The 18,496-nt window shown below is 41.7% G+C and overlaps 2 protein-coding genes across 3 annotated transcripts in view; both read right to left on the bottom strand.

Moving 5' to 3' along the window:
* cacng6b (calcium channel, voltage-dependent, gamma subunit 6b) overlaps nucleotides 1–4,223 on the bottom strand; it is an 8,026-nt gene extending 3,803 nt beyond the window's left edge. Inside the window, exons 1-2 of the mRNA XM_005731984.1 lie at nucleotides 4,141–4,223; nucleotides 1,844–2,556 (exon numbers count right to left, since the gene is read on the bottom strand). Of these exons, the coding sequence (XP_005732041.1) occupies nucleotides 1,844–2,201 (358 nt within the window). The 5' untranslated portion in view covers nucleotides 2,202–2,556; nucleotides 4,141–4,223. The remainder of the gene's footprint in view (nucleotides 1–1,843; nucleotides 2,557–4,140) is intronic.
* Nucleotides 4,224–9,893: 5,670 nt separating this feature from the next.
* Nucleotides 9,894–17,865, bottom strand: u2af2a (U2 small nuclear RNA auxiliary factor 2a). 2 transcript variants are annotated; one of them, XM_005731982.1, is made up of 12 exons: nucleotides 17,250–17,865; nucleotides 15,894–16,035; nucleotides 14,464–14,499; nucleotides 14,084–14,187; nucleotides 13,560–13,711; nucleotides 13,314–13,430; nucleotides 13,053–13,209; nucleotides 12,873–12,952; nucleotides 12,290–12,412; nucleotides 12,117–12,203; nucleotides 11,464–11,712; nucleotides 9,894–11,362 (listed from the first exon to the last, which is right to left on the bottom strand). In XM_005731982.1, exons 1-12 carry the CDS (start codon nucleotides 17,296–17,298, stop codon nucleotides 11,228–11,230), a joined length of 1,431 nt encoding a protein of 476 aa, XP_005732039.1. In that variant the 5' UTR covers nucleotides 17,299–17,865; the 3' UTR covers nucleotides 9,894–11,227. The 2 variants fall into 2 exon arrangements, with proteins under 2 accessions (XP_005732039.1, XP_013766055.1); XM_013910601.1 differs by having other exon boundaries at nucleotides 13,071–13,209; nucleotides 17,250–17,864.
* Between the last annotated feature and the right edge of the window lie 631 nt (nucleotides 17,866–18,496).

The raw sequence follows: 18,496 nt of genomic DNA, 5'->3' as shown, positions 1-18,496 counted from the left end.
TATTTAGACAAAAACTGTGAAGTAGTCAGATTCCGTTTGGCTTCACAAGTGCATAGTGATGACTTTCACCCACTGAAAATTATGTGCTCCAAGATCATATCTTCCGGTCTTACATTATCACACACACACACACACACACACACACACACACACACACACACACATATTCTGACATCCTTCCTCACCACACAAATATAGCTGTGGCTGAGGGCATTTGCAAACATTTTTTAATGAAGCAGACCGTCCATTTGTCAACCATACTGATTTTGTAACACATTATGCTATCACAGTCAACTGGTTTTGCTCCCACTACCCCTGCTGAGACTGTAATTATTGAGCCGCCATGTTTCTCTCCAGCAGGCAGCGAAGATGGATAGCTGGTGTCGGGATGACAGACACGGCATCGTCAGGCCGCACTTTGAGCGGGACGGGAGCCAGAGGCATGTAAACAGGGATGTGAAATGGGGAACCATAGATGGCAAAAACATTTGTTTTCCTGCAAACATGATGAGCCCACGGCCATCTGTGACAGGCGGCGTGGGCCAACAGTGTTGGGACGTGTGATGAAGATTGTCAGAAGCATACTGGCTTCTCTCAAACACCAACAGAGCATCTTGGAATCATATCTGCCAGCTCGAAGCAGTCAAAGAGGCACAAAAGATAAATTAGCAAAGGATAGATAAATAATCCTTGAAAACTGGATCATTAAGTTGTATATGTGAACCACTTGTGTCTCTGAAATTTAAAGAGACTTTGTGGTTTCTTCAGACCGCTGCTGGGTCCTGGCAGAATCCACGAGACATGTGTGATTCCAGGAGCAAGTCTTTCTCCTCCAGTACCTGCCTCTTTCCATCTCCAGACTCACTTTTCAGACAGAAATAGGTCATTGTGCAGATAATCGGCGCACTCCGGAGAACATAACCATGGTCAAGTTGAATAAAGTGCTTTTAGAAAGAACCTGTCACTACTCTAAACATGAATGTCCGTCAGCACAATAAACCTCTGGTTTGCCCCTTTATCACCTGTCTGCACTCTTGGTAAAACAGGAGATGATTCGATGCTTAGTCAGGAGAAAATCTTAATATTAATAATGCCCTGTTACACAGATCATGTTATGACTGCCAACAAATATGCTGTATATTGTACCTGCATGCTGCTGTGTGTTGGTCCAGCAGGATCCGAACTGATAAAGCACCACTGTGTTTATGCACTTGAATGCATTTTCACGCTTTATACTTTTTAATGATTCAATTTGCACATTATCTGTAGGATGACCTAGATACATACTGTATCTACACAAGCGGCTTCAGATACCCAACTCTCATTATTCCTTTGCAAATCCACACAAGTGTACATACACACAAGGAATACATTTATTTTTAAATCTATATCAAAACTCAGAAAAATGTTGCTCAGAAAAATGAAGACTGTTCGCGTTGGATGCAAATGACTTTTTTAAACAAAGTGGCAACAGAGCTTTTTTCCGCCTCTTATGAGTTCAGATACAAAGACCTACAAATGTATTCCCAGGGGGCATACATTATATCAGCTATGACAGCTCACTCTTATTTTACAACATTTGTCATGGCACAGAAAACCTGCAGTGATTAAGGGTGATGTCAGCAACTTCTTTCCACAAACAGTCTCTGACCCCTTGCTGTTAATCCACTTTGATACCGATACACATACTGTAACATGGTGGCAGCTTCAATTCAGACTTGCAAGGAAAGCAGACAGGGAGTTAAACACAAAATAGTCCCTGCAGAAACTCACCAGCTCATCTTGTGCAGATCAAACAGATTTACACAAATTCACACACACACACACCACTCTGAGGTCTCACCTCCAGGTAGATCAGCAGGACCACAGCTTGTCCTCTCTGGGTCTATTTCATCCACCCGTAGGGTGCGGATGCAGCCCTTCCAAAGGCCGTAATGGGCCAGCTGGCAGGTCTGGTTGCCGCTGAAATTCTTTGGTTGGGCCAGCTCCACCCAAAACTCTGTCCCCATGCCGAGCACCGTGAGGGTCACACCGACGATAGAGACAAAGAAAGCCAGCTTGATCTTTCCCTCCTGGCTGTCGCTCAGCTTGTGGATCCGCCTCTGTCCTCTACCACCTTTCATTCCAGCCAAACCTCCACTCTGTCCTGCCACCCCTGTGCGACCCTCCTCATCCTGTTGTACAAAGAAGTTGGACCACATACTGATCTAAAGTGGCCAGAACCGAAGAAGTACAGGGGATGGGACGGGACACCTCAAATGAAGATTAGAGAAGCAGATAATAGATGAAAAGTGTTTTAATTAGAATCAAATAATGAGATGTTTTAGGTTCGGAAGGCGAAAGTTTGCAAGAGAGCTATCAGTTGTCCTGTGATGGACGGGAAAATTGAGCAAAAGCAGTGAGAAGATCAAGTAAAAATAAATGGGCTGGACATAAGAGATATGAATAGAACTACTGTGAAGTGGAGAGGGGGGCAGATGAAGTGAGGTAATGACAAAATGGGATAGATGGAGGCAAGGACCAGGAGAGCTGTCTGTCTGTTTTCCGTCCAGGCCTCTGAAAAAGAGAGATGAAACAGAAAGATGAAAGAGTAGCCAGCATATGCTTCACCAGAGCAAAATCCTTTCATCACCAGCGTAATATTTAATTTCCAACAGCTTTATCAGCATCTACAGTATTCCCTCCCTAAAAGCCATATGAAATGCTCTCAGCCAACAATAGATAAGCCATATGGCAGATTTTGCAGGAGATGTAGAAACAATTCGACTGGAAGAGCTACTGGAGTAGGTTTGTGCAAGGTCAAGGTGAGAGATAACGCCATAGTGTCACACCGGACCACCCAGCTTCCAATTTCCCAGATGAGTTGACAACCCATCGTCTCTCTGAGCAGGTACACTATCTCTGGCTTAGACACAGATCCCCTTTGATCTGAGGGGATAATGGATTGCCACAAATACCTCTCAGGCTGCATTACTTATACCAGGAAAACTGGGAATATGTAGCAGCGGCTGTGCACTTGCACATGTGTGCTTCAGCACGAGTTTGGTCCCAGCTTACAGAGACTTTCAACTGTGAGCGAGGGACCTTTGGAGCGATTTAAACAAAGTGAGTGACGGGGCACAACGGTGTCGATGGTCTGCACGAGAGGTGATAATTCAATCCTGAACCCTCTGACAGAGAGAGGGGGCTACAGTAATTAACTCTGCTGTGAGGTCCAACAGGTCACAGAGTGGAGGCGAGAGGCCTGGCCAGTTAGGAAAGCAGCACCAGCAGGCCACGCACAGTTGGCGAATCACCTAATTCAGAGCTTTGGGCTGACGGCATCAGAGGTTTTATTTAGGCAACATGTGCAAAGTCTCACCGCAAAGCCTTTGTCTTTGATACTTTGTAGTATGTGAGGAGACATAATAATAAGCATAATAAACATGTAACAAAAAACATTTCATTGTCATTTAGTCGTGCTGCGTGTCGTCTGCCCCGCAATAATCACAATAATAACAATTCAGTAAGAGCAGACAGCATTTACACAGAGCATGAGAAGATGGTTCTGCAATGTCAATAAACAATAATATCATCTTATCAACAAGCACTAAGTGACAGTTGGGGTAAAAATCATTTTATAGCTAACAAAAGGCAGATACATACGTGTGACTAGTGAACCAAAGGTATGGAATAGCAACCGTGCATTAAAATAACCCTCCAACATTAACTGTAATAAAGGACATCAATACTGCAGCTGCTGACAGCCAAATTAGTGGTCATAGAATTACAAACCTTGATCACATTACATTCATATTAACCACAGTGTGATCAGACGGCTCAGAGGAGCCAAGCAGCTCTCAGGGTGGGCGACACAAACAAGTGCTTACTTTGCAGTAAGTGAAGGATTATCCTTAGCAGGGTATATAGAGCATGTATACAAAGTTATATACTATAATGCAACGAAAACTTTGGTGCAGTAGCCTAAATTCTAAAGCGTCTGAACACAGGATATAACTTCATGCTGCATTTTCTGTCGTGAAAATGAGAAATTCTCTCTACCGCTTGACCGGTGACAGCCACCGCCACCTGTGTGACACGTGGGCGTAAGAAAGCAACAGCTGGCTAATGCACTTGATTGAAAAGAAGAATAAATCTGACCTGTGTCGTGTGTGTTGTTCAGTTCGAGAGGAAGAGAAGCATGAAACTTAATAGAGGGGGGAGAGCAGTGATGTGAGAGTGAGTGTGAGAGAGAGAGAGAGTGAGAGAGAGAGAGGAAAGGGGTGGGAGAGAGGAACGTAAGAGTTATGGAAAGTGAGTGTAAAGGAGTAGAGGTGGGGGATGTGAAGGGGGTTGGAGTCTGGTTGGTTAATGCTGTTGCCCATTAAATGCGTGTGCATCTGTGTGTGTGTGTGTGTGTGGGTGGGTGTGTGTCTGGTGTTTGGCCCCCAGACTGTGCTTACACCTCACGTTTAATCTCAACAGCATCCAGCTCATGCTCCATAAATGTTTCAAATTTTAAATCAGCAAGGAAAGTTGCTGCAGGGTGGTCCGCTCACATGATGACAAGCCTGCCAGCATGATAAAAAACATCTCTGTATCTGCGACAGCCTTGCTGTTTGTGTGTGTGTGTGCGTCTATTTCGGACAGCCACCTGTTAATGACATTAAGTAAGAGTGAAGGAGGAGTCTGTGTTTATATGAGAGGGACCAGAACAGCATTTTACAGCAACACAATACACTGTGAAGAGGTGAAAATCTAACAGAGAGACAGATTGAAAGTGTACTCGGGGTTTAAAAAGAGCCACAGCATGCAGGGACGCATATAGAAGGGGAAAAAAAGACGTATGAGAACAGGAGATAAAAGGGGAGTAAAAACTGTAAGGGAATGCTGAAGTCTGAGGTAGCTGCCGAAATGGACAACACTGGCTGAAATGAAGCGGTACAGAGAGGAAAATGAGAATGTGCAGCCCCCATTTCATTCCTCACTGAACAAGGTCCAGGGAGACTTCAGAGGCTCAGGCTGATCTTGTGGAAAGCTTTTCTCGTGGCCCATCCCTGCTTGGCCGTTCCACAGTTTAGGTTACATACGTGGCACAGCGAGAGAGAGAGAGAGAGAGGGAGGGAGGCCAAACCCTGCAGCCAGCAACACTAAGGGAGGGCGGGGATGGGTGGGGGATGCAAACCGAGAGTGAGTCGGGGACAGAAACACATAACAGGAGACAATCGCAGAAAAGGGACAAAGTAGGCCGCAGGCTGTGACAGGGAAATAAACACCTGGAATGTCCAAAAAAGTCAAACTCTGCTTCTCTTTTCCTTTTTTCAGTCTGCAGACGGCCTCTTCAGACAGAGGTCACATGCTAAATGCGTGACATCCATGATAGATTAATTAATGTGGAGGACAGCTATCTGTTTTAAGGCACACATGTGTGCCAATTCTTTAAAATCGCTTCCTCTAATTACACACACCACCACTGCTCATCCATCATATAAGATAGATCCTAAGTGTCCACAGGCAGTTGGAGGCCATCAATATTCTACATTATGCTGATATGAACAGTCTTGTTCATATGTCTTGTAGTGCCCCTGTCAGCAGTGCTGATTTATGCTTGTACTGTACGCTCATGTATGCACTCATGCGCATGCCGTTCACACTTATGCATATTACAGCTACAGAAAATTCTTAGTTTCATGCTGCTAAGTAGTACTGACTAAGAGTATTTGCCCACTTGAAGCATCTGATGATTTTCCTACTACGAACAATCCTGCAAAAAGCTTTAAAACTCAATAATGAACTTGATAAAACAAAAAAAGGGACTGCAGAAGTATCCTGAGTAGTAAGGGAAAGGGGGGACTTTTATATCTGTTCACCTGCTGGTTAACACAAATATATAATCAGCCAATCACATGGCCAGTGAGCGGTAGTTCTCTGGGCGTCTCTGCGTTGTTGATGCCAGAGGTCAGAGGAGAACTGCCAGACTGTTTCGACCTGACAGGAAGGCAACAGTAACTCAGATAAGTTCCCGTTACAATCAACGTATGCAGAAAAGCATTTCTGAAGGAACAACACATCGGACCTTGAAGCAAATTCAATGTACCACTGTGTCACATAACGAGATACAGGTTCCTTCTATTAGGTAGTAAATTGTTGTTAATCAATCTAATTTTTGAACAGATCAACGAGTAACTGATCTGATACGATGCTCTATGATATCTTCCTGGAGAAAAAGACACATTTTTATTAACAGCAGCTGTCAAGGCAGATGCCACTGAGACAGCAAAAGATAAACTGACCTTTTGGTGTACGCCTGGAGATCACTGAGAGCGATGTGGACAGTTAGGAAAAAACCCTCAATCTTTTCAGGGGTAAGACTTAATAACTAGATTAAAGTAAAAAATTAATGTTCAGTCATACTGCTGGATGGCTTTTATTAAGATATATTAATGTATGTGTCTTGGTACACATTAACAGCTATACACCAAATTTATATGTGCACTTAAACTTTTAATAAGTGGTGCTGAAAGGTCTCGAGAGCCTTTTAACACCACAAGGGCAGGGTAGTTTCTCTTTTCCAGCATGCAAAGGATTTGTTTGACATCACTCTTTCGACTGACCAATGCTGGGAACAATGGGAAAGTGCAAGAAAGTCAATGAAGTTATAAGAAGGAGAACTGCAGATTTAGAGAAGTTGTGAAGGTCTCTTGAAGCTATTTCCAAAAAAACATTCCAAGATCATCCATTATTTTAAACATGTAAATGTAAGTACAAGTAATTCAGGTATATCAGCACATTTCCACGGTCCAAATTCTTCATCTTCACCTCGAATCAACAGCAAGATGGCTGAAACTTGGACACTGTTGGGTCAATAATCACAAGCATGTTCAGGAACAACCCGAACAAAAGCAAAACAAAAGTGGTTTTGAAAAGCAGGCTAACATTAGCTAATGCTAAACTAAGCCATGCTAATGGACTTACCAAAGCCCTGAACTCAACCCTATTGTATATTTGTGTATTTATGCTTAAAAGGTGTCTGTGCCAGGAAACCAACCAATTTTAATGAACTCTACCAATTCTGCCAAGTAGAGTAGTAAAATATCCAACCACAAAATGCGAGAAGCTTGTTGATGGATGTTGATGGAATTTACTAATAGATCAAATATTAATATGATGGATGTATATATCTGATGCCGTATATCCCCACCCGGGAAAAAGAACAGTTCAAAGTGGTCATTAAATGCCCATAATTACCATAACATTGATGAATGAATGTATGTAAACTACAACTATAAATTCCCAAATTTCATCACCATTACCTTATACATTAATTCATGCATCCTGGGATAAGCTGCCTGCAGTCTTTGTGCAGTTTACATGTTCTGTTTAGTAACAGTTATGTTACTCTGTAGATTCATATTTTAAAGTTCCAGTTTCCTGCCCATTGACCCTTTTCTAAATGATAAACACTACAAATATGGCTTGTCTGCATTGCATTAATGTTTGATCTCTTCTATTGCAAATCATTGACATTTTTACACAGGTGGAAGAACATCAACAGGACACATTTCTACTAATGTTTTTGACATGTACGTATTATTAAGTTCTTTCTTGTGAGGTGTTTACTTCGTCTAACCTCCTGTGGATTAAATACAAACTGGATCATGTACTCAATGTGTCCATTCTATTCCACTGTTGCACTCTCCCACTGCTGCAGTGTTCTATCTTTTTGAATGAAGATCAATGGGGATGCACTGCCTAGAATGACAATGACCATCACCAGAGTCTTGCATCCGCCACTAGAGGGAGATAATGTATTAACAAGCCTTTACTGCAGCGTTAGGCCTGGGGAGGGCATACAATGCACTTGAGAGAGGGCTGCCAATAACATTCAGCGGCTTTCATGACAGACAGCCATCTCTAAAAGACTCAGGGTCAGCTCTCCATTTTTGCTCCAGTGGACATGGTTTCAACTGCATGAGAGAGCTGCTGATTTACCTTTGTCCTGAGGGAACTACTGGGTAGTGAGTGTTGCATCAGAGGCCCTGCTGCTGCTGGGTTTTGTGCAGTGAGGTGCAGCGATGCAGATAGAGATGGGTAGTATAGAGCTGACACAGGACATTATTGCATGACAGAGTGTAGTTGGTTTTCTGTAACCATTTTACATGAAATCCAGGCTGAATAAGACAATCCAGCTTTTGCTCTGCCTTACTCTTTGTACCTTGTGAGATGTAGAAAAATAAATGGGTTAATTGGAAGAACATAAATGACTTGGCTCAAAATAAGCCTGAATCTATCATCAAGATTGACATGATTCAGTTGGATTTTTTATATATATGAAAACTATATGCTCACGGTCACTTTATTAAGTACACCTGTTCTAATCACTCATGGCAGCAACTCAATGCATTTAAAGCTTGAGAACGTGGTCAGGATGACCTGCTGAAGTTGAAGCTGAACATCAGAGGAATGGGAAGACAGGCAATCAGTCACTTGTTACAAGCGAGCTATGCAGAAGAGCATTTGTCAATGCAAAACACACAGAACGATGAAGCAGAAGAGCTATAGCAGCCGAAGAGCATGCTCCTCTCTGTTAGCTAAAAACAGGAAAATGAGGCTACAATTTACACCTAGATTGAACAAGACTGGAAAAACATTGTCTCGTCTGGATTTCTACTTCAACATTCGTTTGGTAGGATCAGAATTGGGCTTAAACATAAAAAAAATCCGGTCTTGTACAAGAGGTTCAGGCTGTCTGGGTGTGGTGTAATAGTGTGGGGATATTTTCTTGGCATACTTTGGACCCCTTAGAAGCAACTGAGCATCAATTAAATGCCACAGTATTCCCAAATATTGTTGTCCATCCCTTTATATCTATTCACTTTTGATGACTTCTTCCAGCAGGTTGACACACCATGTCACAAAGCTCAAATCATCACAAACTGGCTGCTTGAATGCAACTATCAGGTCAGTATGAATCAAAATCTCTGAAGAATGCTTCACACATTTTGTTGAATCTATACCATGAAGAACTGAGGCAGTTGTGGCCCCTGTGTGTGACCAATGTTTATGCTACTCTTACATAAAAAGTCAGTCTAGTGACTGTGAAATAGCACCATCATTTGGACATTACCAATAACTACACAGTTTGATTAATTATGCTATCAGGTCAGTAAAGCTGACTGTAGCTCCAGTCTACTCCATCTCCATTATTAACTGTGCTACGGTGTGGTGAATGGATGTGGGCGTGCACAGGAAAAGGAAGCACAAAGGGAAGAAAAGCAGTCATGTAAATTCATGTTTTAATCAACATTTGAAAACAAACTGGACAAATGAAAGACTGCTTCTGCTTTTATAAACTATGTGTGGCTTTTAGGTTTTAAATCATTTAAGAAATCACATTTTTTTCCAGAGAAAAAGAAACTAAAAGACACTAAAAAAAGAAAAGAAAAGAAAAGCAGATTTTCAGAAAGTAAGGAGTAACATCTCTAAAGTGTTATCACTGACACAGTCTCTCTTTCAGCGCTGTAAAGCAAACCAAAGGATCAAATGAAAGCACAGTCTCAAGCCCATACAGTTTGAACATGTGGTCCTCAGAGGATACAGGGCAGAAGATGAGGGAGATGAGCGATAAGCAGATTGTGTCTACGTACACAGGGACTGTTTTCTATCAACCCAACAGCTGACCTCAGATTTAGTGAAATTACCAAATAGCTCAACAGCAGAAAAATGACTAACAGTGAACACTAAAATTTAAAAATCAGGTTACTTTATTTGTTTTCCCTAAATAATCTCCTCAAAGCCCCCAAATTTCTGAAGGAGATTGTAGTATTAGTTTTACTTTTAACTCTGATTTTAATTTTTTGAAAGACAAATCTGGCATTTTGTGATTTTAGTTTCACTCTGCAGTACAACATGAGTCGTGGGTATTAGTCTCATGTTTATTTGGTCTTGTCAGAGGTGAGACGCTGCACAAACAAACAACTGGATCCAACACATCTTACATCCCAAATCTGCTGGGAAACAAGGAAAAATGTGAGCTGGCTGAAGGACAAGACAGTAACATACATGAATATATAGACATCATTGGTAGAGGGGTAAGCCATATTTCTTTCAATAGCAAATTGACATGTAATAACATTAAGGCTTGTTGGTAAGGAAGAAATATATATCCCCCCATGAAATCCCCTCCCAATCTGTCTTTATTGTCTCTTAAACTAAATCAGGGCTGAACTGCTGAGACGAAACAATCTCACCTTTAAAATGCTGTTCACAAAAGATGGACGTGACAAAAGTTGCAAAAATTAGAACAAAAACAAGAAAGCGCATAATTAAAAAAAAAAAAAAAAATTCTCTCTTTTTTTTTGCAGTTTGTGTTATTCTAAGGGACTGAATGCAGGGTGATATTACAGCTGAAATCAGTGAAGCTACACACAGTATCAGAACAATTACAGTTGACATTCAGATAGAGTCCAATCAGACAACAGATTTTCTAGAGATCATCCTGAAGGGTGGGGGGCAGCAGTCTGATGAAAATGAAGGAACATAAGGAAAGGACAGAGTCCAGACAGGGGGTGGAGGAAAAAAATAATAATAAGAGTGTTCTTTTGCCTTTCTAATGATGACAGAAAAGCTGAAGTGGATGTTACAACTACTGTGTATCTACACTGGATGGTCAAATGAAAATGCCCTCCCATCTTCCTCTCCATCTCCCCAAAACCTCCCTGTCACAAATTTTTTTTTTTTTTACCCCCCAACCAGAATCTTCCAGTAAGTGCCCTACCGCGGCTCCTTCCTAATGTACTTAAAACAGGCTAACTCCATTTAAATACAAACCTTAAAGTGTGGCGCACCCCCCTCCCACCCAGAAATGACATCCCTGTCTCACAAAGTATAAAAAATGTTCGCCCAACCCCTGGACCTATTATTACACACTTTTTTTTCTCAAAAATCTTTAACTTGCCCACCCACCCAGCTACACCACTAGCAACCAAACCTAGCCCCCTTTTATTATGTACTGAAAACAAACCCCATAAATTCTCCTCCTCCATTTCCAATTCTGTCTTAACTGCTGAATATTTCGTGAAGATCTCCAATGATAATCTGGATATCACCACTGCCAAACAAATAATACTCCCAGATCGACCTGCAACGTTGCGCTACACACACACAAAAAAAAATAATCACTTTGGGGGCTGATTTGGAAACTGGCAGTGCACACCCTCCCCATTCCCCTCTTCTCGTCATGCGCCCTCTACCAGAAATCCCGGCGGTGATAGGCGTCTGGATCGCAGTATTTGGTCACCACCACCCTGTTGGCAAACTTCCTGCCTGTCAGCCCCTGCATGGCCTTCTGGGAGTCAAAAACTGATGTGAACTCCACAAAGATCTGAAATTTTTTAAAAAGATAAAAAAATTAAAAAAAAGCAGTGAGGGCTTGTAACATCTCACAGCATTGTTTACCACAAGTCAAATGTAAACGGCTCCTACCTTGCCGGTTCCAGGCACTTCCAGGCCATCGACAGGTCGAGGTATCTCAATGCTTTTAACTTGGCCGTACTTGCTGCACTCATCCCTGACGTCCTCCACAATCTCCTCGTACTCTTCGTCATCCAACAGCTCTTCAGGGGCCACCATGTTCATCAGGCACAACACCTCCGTGGGCAGACCGCCCATCTGAGTCACGGAGCTGTTCAGACCTGGCACCTGCAGCGTCACTGGAGTCTGGTTTATACTCGACTGGAAGGAGACACACAAAGGTTAGATGAGGCATTTTATAGCACAGCTTTCTCTACATTTTACAGTAAACTGTATAAAGCCAACAATTTAATATTCTTTACATCCATTTTCACAGCTAAAAAAAAAAAACAAAAAAAAAAAAAACAACTACTGGCCACTGCCACCCACCAGACAAACAATCTCAGTCCAGCTTAAACTCAGTTTGGTCTCCAATCACCGTTTTCGTAGGTGTGGTTGCAGCTTTAACTAGGTAGTGTCGGCTGCTGGTTCATAAAATATTGAGAAAATGTGTTTTGAATTGCTGGAGAAGAGTGGCCAAACAATCTTTATGCATTTTACACTCTCTAAAAGAGCATCGATCCTCCCACCACCCGCTGTCATCTGTCCAGCTCCTGGACACTTACCAGAGTTGCGTTCTTCGATCCCACACTGGCTCTTTGCACCAGAAGCTTCTTGTCTCCCAGCTGCATGCCGTTCAGTCCAGCAATAGCCTATAATGACATAACAACGTTGAAAACCATGCCTTCAAAAACTCATACTACAGAGATAGCATTGTATATTCTGTTGGACTGGTTACCTGGTCATTAAGGTTGACATCAACATATTCACAAAAGGCATATCCTTTGGATAGGCCTGTGGCGCTGTCCTTCACCAGGTTAAAAGCCTTCAGAGGGCCAAATGACGTCAACAGCTCTTTCACCTAGCACACATGATGCATAAAGGTCACTGCAAGGCATTTCCAATGGTTTCCAACAGGTCTCATGAACACCAGACATTCCCAACATGACACCACTGTTCAAGGTGTGTTACTGGGTAACATGACAGCAAACATAAAAAGAATAACACAATGCTCCTTCTCTTTCGCTTCTTCCAACAGTAAGTATAGTGTCTCTATGTTTCAATACTAGTGGAAATTATATGCCGATGTATGCACATTTTTTTTCAGAAAAGCACAAGAAAGACCAGAGTACACTCTGGGGTTCTTTAATCTTTAGTCATGTGAGAAATACAGGACTCAAAGTATAACAGAATGCAATGTAGTGTTGTTTGGGCCATTTTGCAAGGTGAGTGTGTAAGTGTATTGTGCAGAACAATTGATACTGAACAAGCTGTACTGCACTTATAAGAAAATATGAGCTGTTTAAGGCACAAACACTGACCTGGTCATCATTCAGGTAGTTAGGCAAGCCACCAATGAAGAGCTTGTGAGCAGAGTCTGGGACTACTGTGGACACCACACCTGCAGGAGCAGCAACAGACAGAAACATTAATGGAGAAATTGAGTTCACACAGATTACAATTTGCTGAGAATTGTGCCAGAAGTAATTAGAGTTAAAAACCATTAATTGTCTGTATACCAGGCACATAGACACTGGGGTTCTCGCTCATGCCGGGCAGGGGCTGGTAATCGTGGGGACGGCGAATCTTAAGACTCTGGCCTTGAAAGATGATGCCATCAAAGGCCATTGCCTGTGTTGTTTCATCCACAGAACGGAACTACACAAGACAAAAGATGGCTGACTTCAAAACTGCGTATTTTAATAAGGTTTTAGTATTATACCAAGAGAGAACAATCAGTGTTCATGGGAAAATTGACTCACCTCAAGGAAGGCAAAGTTCTTATCCTGATTGATCTGTACTGCAAGAACGGGATTGCCGGGGGCCTGAGTGAGACCACCCAAACGCATCTGGGCATTAAAGAAGTCCATCATTGACTCCTAAACATAAGGGAGGGGAAAAAATAATAGATTGTGTTAATTTGCACAATAACAACCAAACACAAGTATAAATTACTGCAGGATGTTTATAGGGCAGGAGCCAAAGTCAAATGCTGTCCTGTTACTCACCTCTGTGATACCAAAGGGGATGTTGCCCACATAGAGCCGACGAGCCTGTCGGGTCATCTGGCTACCCACTACAGGTACTGGGGTTGGAGTAACAGCCAGGCCATCTGGAGTCATGGTCGGCAGGAGGGCTGTAGCTGGGATCTGGCCTGCAGCTGGAGCGTGAAGACAGGAAATATTTAACAACCTCATTCTGTTGTTTCAATAAAGCCATGTGGCAGATTAATACGCACATAAACGTGGAACTATTATGCTCATTTCTATTCTTCATATTTTGCATTTTTGGACTCCATTAATCATTTTTCATCTTAAGCTGGGCCTTGGTATAGCCCCTTAGTTCTACTATGTTTCTGTTAAGGGTGAAAACGAGTAATTTTACACACACTGACCATGTTTAAAATATGATGGGAAAATAAGGAAGAGCATAATAGATCCACTTTAAAGGTGTCTTTCATTCAAGTAAGGCAGAATCAAATATTGTAGTAAACATATAAATAGATGAGACGAGAAGGAAAATGGATGGTTACCTTGCATGGCTTTGTACTGCATGGGAGTGATGTGTTCAAAACCAGGTGGAGGGACATCCCAGTACTTCTTCACCTTCTTCTTCTTCTCACGGTGGGGAGAACGGCTGTTTGAGGAACACACAATCATCATGTAACATATCTCTCATTAGCTCACACTGGACTACTACAGGAAACGATGGTTTGATTTCAGAAATGAACAAAACAGACTACATTTCAATCACAACACTGTAAAACTCATGTTAAAGGTGATAAAAGGGATAGAAAACCCTCATCCAGGCAGTTATTTACATACTAAACGGTAGACAGAATCTAAGAAGATAATTAAAATCCAGTTGCTGCAGTAATGCACAAACCAGCTTTGTGTTAGTTTGCTGTATTACCTTCCAGCATTGTCCTGGGGGAAGCTGGATGGTGAGCTGAAATGACATCGGAAGGGTTTCACATTTCTCTCAAATAATAAACACATTAACCAACATTTCCACTTGACAAAATTAGAGCTTCCATTTTGAATACAAGTCAGTCACTAAGTGAGCCTCACAGCTGGCACGAATTCAAACTATTAATGAGGCAATGAAAGCATAAATTACATCGTTAAAAATTGAGGAGCCAGATATTACATCTTTGTAACTACTCACACTGCATATCTGCAAGTAACGCGTTTTATACTGGTACCGAGAAAGAAAAGAGTCAAGCAGCAGTCAAGCAAAGAGGTCACATTCACAGCCAATAAGAAGCAGGAAACTGGAAAACTTTGCAGAAGTCCGCAAGAGAGTGAACATAATGAAGCAGTCACAAAGGAGATGTGTGACTTCAAATGAAAAGTTATTGTATATAAATGCAATCCAAAGGTGAAAGTGAAGGAAAGACTGGCTAATCGTGAGCATAAACACATACGGTTATGTGTTGCCCCGTCAACAGGCAAGCTTTCATCTCTTTGGTATCAAAGATGATGTTCTTAGAAGAACGGACAATTTTCCCACAGCAAGAAGCTTAACGAGATTTGATCAAAGACTGCAGATCAGGCTTGTCACGAGAAAAAGTGGGAGCACATTTCAGAGACACCCGATATTATGCAACTTCAGAGTGAATATGCAAATAATCTACGTTTCAGAAAAGATTCTTTCTGGAGTTTTATTAATAGACCTGAAATTCTTTTTAAAAAACAGTTTTGACTCTTGATATTCTGCATGATGAGTTCCACAGTCGACAGGAAGTGGCAGAAGCTCATTGCCTAAGCTAGTTTTTAGTTCTGATTAATGTGTTTAAGTGCATTTGTTGTCCTGAACAGCAACACAATATGCTATTAAGACAGAAAAAACAAACAAACAAACAAACAAACAAAAGAAAAAGAACAGATGACAGCAAAAGCCAGGAAGGAGAGGGCTGCATTTTGCAAACATAACAAATTTTTATAGTGTCAGTTTTTTGTGCGCATGTGCTTGAGTTTGGAATTTGCAGCCACCTACTGTGCGGCACGAAACTGGCTGGATGTCAGTGCAAAGTCGAGGGTGTTTAGACAAGCTGGTGTTTCAACACATTTGTATTGCATATATATAGGGCAATTTAAAACTTCAAAAATTTAGTGTTTACATGTTTGTGAGATCCAAGTTTACTTGGACTCACAAGTAGCTTTCATCATTGTACTAAGAAGGTGTCCAGAGGTTAATATAATCTGATCTATTCTTTGCAGATGCTTTATTTTCGGCCAGTGTGATGACTATACAATGTACACTACATTCCAGTATAGTGGGGCGATTCTTGATGCAACACAGTAGCTTTGACTGCTTGTTGGCCCAGATGTGGTACTAACCTGCGTCTGTGTCTCCGCTCCTTACTGTCTCCACGGCGGTCTCTGCTGCGTCTGTCCCTGTCTCTGCTCCTCCTCTTCCTCTCTCTGCTGCGACTGCGGGACGAGGACCGACGGTGGTGGCGGTTCTCTTTGTCCCTTTCAGCTGTAGGAATTAAATATTAAGTGTTTAATAACTTGCATGACTGCACATAAATGGGACACATAGCTAGCTGGGTATATACACCAATTAGCCACAGCATTAAAACCAGTGAGAGGTGACACTTAACACTGATCATCTTGTGGATGTTTAATTGAAATGTACAATCCACATCCAACTACACCTCGTTCCCACTGCCTTGCACTCCTAGATAGCAAAAGAAAAAAAAACTGCAAGGGCCATGAAGAATGGCTCAAAGGATTAACACAGCCTCAAAACTGCATCATAACAATTTGAAAGAGTATTTGTAGGATCCATTCAGACAAGCTGGATACAGAATATCCACTCACAACCTACAGGACCCAAAAAGATCCACTGCTCCCTGTCTATGGTTGAACAAAAAGCCCATGTCCATAGGCCACAAGGTATTTCTGAAGCCCTATGGAGACCACACAATATTAGTCCTGTGGACCGTATGGGTGTACACATAGCTTAATTTACAGATTGGTAAAATAAACCAAATAAACTTTACATAGACATAAGACCATAAGCCTTGTAGTGCTATACAGCAGGATATTTGAAATTATAAGGAAATGCTAAAGTGGTTACGTTAGCATTTTATAAATAAATACTGGTTATGGTAGCATTTTAAAAACAAGACCACAGCTTTTATAGATTAATAACGTGAATAACAGCTCGTAGAATTTAATAAACCCCATCCACTACACGGATGCAGCTCATAGTGTGCGTGTATCTATACAAATCTACCTTGAAAACAGTCTGTGTCGGATAAGTTTTTTTTAACTGGTAGAGTTACTGGTTGTGTGTCGAAAAGTTAGAGGCAATAATCTAGTAGTAATAGTAATCTGGATTAGAAACGTTCAGTGCACGCAACAGCTGCAAAGAATGAATGCTAGCTGCACCAATTATTCAGTCAGCTGGTCTTGACTCATGATATAAACTTACAATGCTTTAAAGAAACAGTAACCTTTATTTAGTTTGTATTTGGTTACCGGTAAACTTACAGAAAAGTCGGAAAAATGCTCATCCAACAGAATAAAATGACGAGCAATATTCCCGTAAAACTGTGGGCTAGTAATTTGCTAATACTGTTCCAGTAAATAGACATGGCCACAGTAGGATACACTGATGGCGGCCTGTACAAACAAAGGCACCATTGGCGTTTCTAATTGCTGATGCAAAAAGAAAAAGTGATTTACCTTGTTTGTTTTCAGATAACTGTCTTTCGAATTCGTCGAAGTCCGACATCTCTCTGCTGAAGCCTGCTACGCTTTCGGAGATTGCGTTGCTCAGTTGGCGGTGGCTAGCTTAAGCTAGCAACAAAGTGAACAACACTTTTAAAAACAAGTGTCTTGCAGATGCAGCTCCGGAAAGTTAGCCTCGACTAGTAGCTTACCTAACGACAGATTTATCGAAAATGTTTAACTAGAACATATATTAGCGGCAAAGTATTTGTTTACAACGTAACAGCAGAATCATTGATAAAGAAAACGTGTTCGCATGGGTTAGCCTGCTAACGTTAGCTAACTAGCTTGTAGCAAAGTCCAGAAGAATAGTGGGCCCGTGGCTCCTAGCTAGCTACCAACGCCGAATGAATGAGCTTCTTTTCGGAGCCCAAAGCGGATCCGGGGAGTTAATGATCCACGGGAGCCAGTTGTTCGGCTTTACAAGACAAATATATGCGCTTTCAAATATTTCGAAGCTAGAGAAAACAATTAAGACTTCGGTATGCCCGCTTTTTTTGCTCCGTCTCCCTGGAGCTCCGTGACACAGGAAGTTGATGAATGCCTTGTTTCCGGTGAGTGAGAAAGAAGAGACGCTCCGGTGTCCGTTTTCGCTTGTTTTTTATTCTTTTCCCATCAGAGTTAATTTATCTGCTAAGGACATGCTGAGTCCCAAAGTGTCAAAGTTTTATTTTGTAGTTCAAGTGAAGATGAAACCTTTAACTTCAGTCTTAAACTGCTTCTTTTTTTTTTTTTACTTCTTCCTTAGGGGTCGCCACAGGCCTCCATATCACTCTCTCTTCTTACCTTCAACATCAGCCCAACACTTGAAATAATCCCACCCACACTCTGAACCCATCTGTCACTCCTACTGCAAACCTGACTGCTGTCTTGTCTTCTGGCTCAGGACCTGGACAACTTGCTGTAATTACTGAAATCATGAATTCTACCAAAAAATCCTGAAGCAAAACATTCTGTCCATAAGTTTGTGCCCTGAGGCTTACTTGGGTTATGGAGCAGGGCAATGATCTGAAACACACCAGTAAGTCCACCTCTAAAAAAGTTTTGGAGTGGCCTATTTAAAGTCTGGATTTAAATATGATTGAGATGCTTTGGTATGACCTTAAACAAGTCATTTCTGCTGCAAAACTTTCCAAGGTGGCTGAATTAAAACAATTTGGCAAACAACAGTGGGCCAAAATTCCTCCACAGCGATGTGAATG

Source organism: Pundamilia nyererei, unplaced genomic scaffold (genome assembly GCF_000239375.1).
Source record: "Pundamilia nyererei isolate P.nyererei 1_Seehausen unplaced genomic scaffold, PunNye1.0 scaffold00045, whole genome shotgun sequence".
NCBI lineage: Eukaryota > Metazoa > Chordata > Actinopteri > Cichliformes > Cichlidae > Pundamilia > Pundamilia nyererei.
The sequence above is the reverse complement of the archived record's forward strand: the minus strand, read 5'-3'. Positions and strand labels throughout refer to the sequence as shown.

Bases quoted from the DNA above. Each gene is read 5' to 3' on its own strand.
- u2af2a (XM_005731982.1), bottom strand. From the start codon at position 17,298: ATGTCGGACTTCGACGAATTCGAAAGACAGTTATCTGAAAACAAACAA. The intron at 14,188-14,463 runs GTAATACAGCAA...TTCCTCAAACAG, and splicing joins CCCCAGGACAATGCTGGAAG to CCGTTCTCCCCACCGTGAGA. The intron at 11,363-11,463 runs GTAGGAGCCGTT...AAAAAATTTCAG, and splicing joins AAGTGCCTGGAACCGGCAAG to ATCTTTGTGGAGTTCACATC.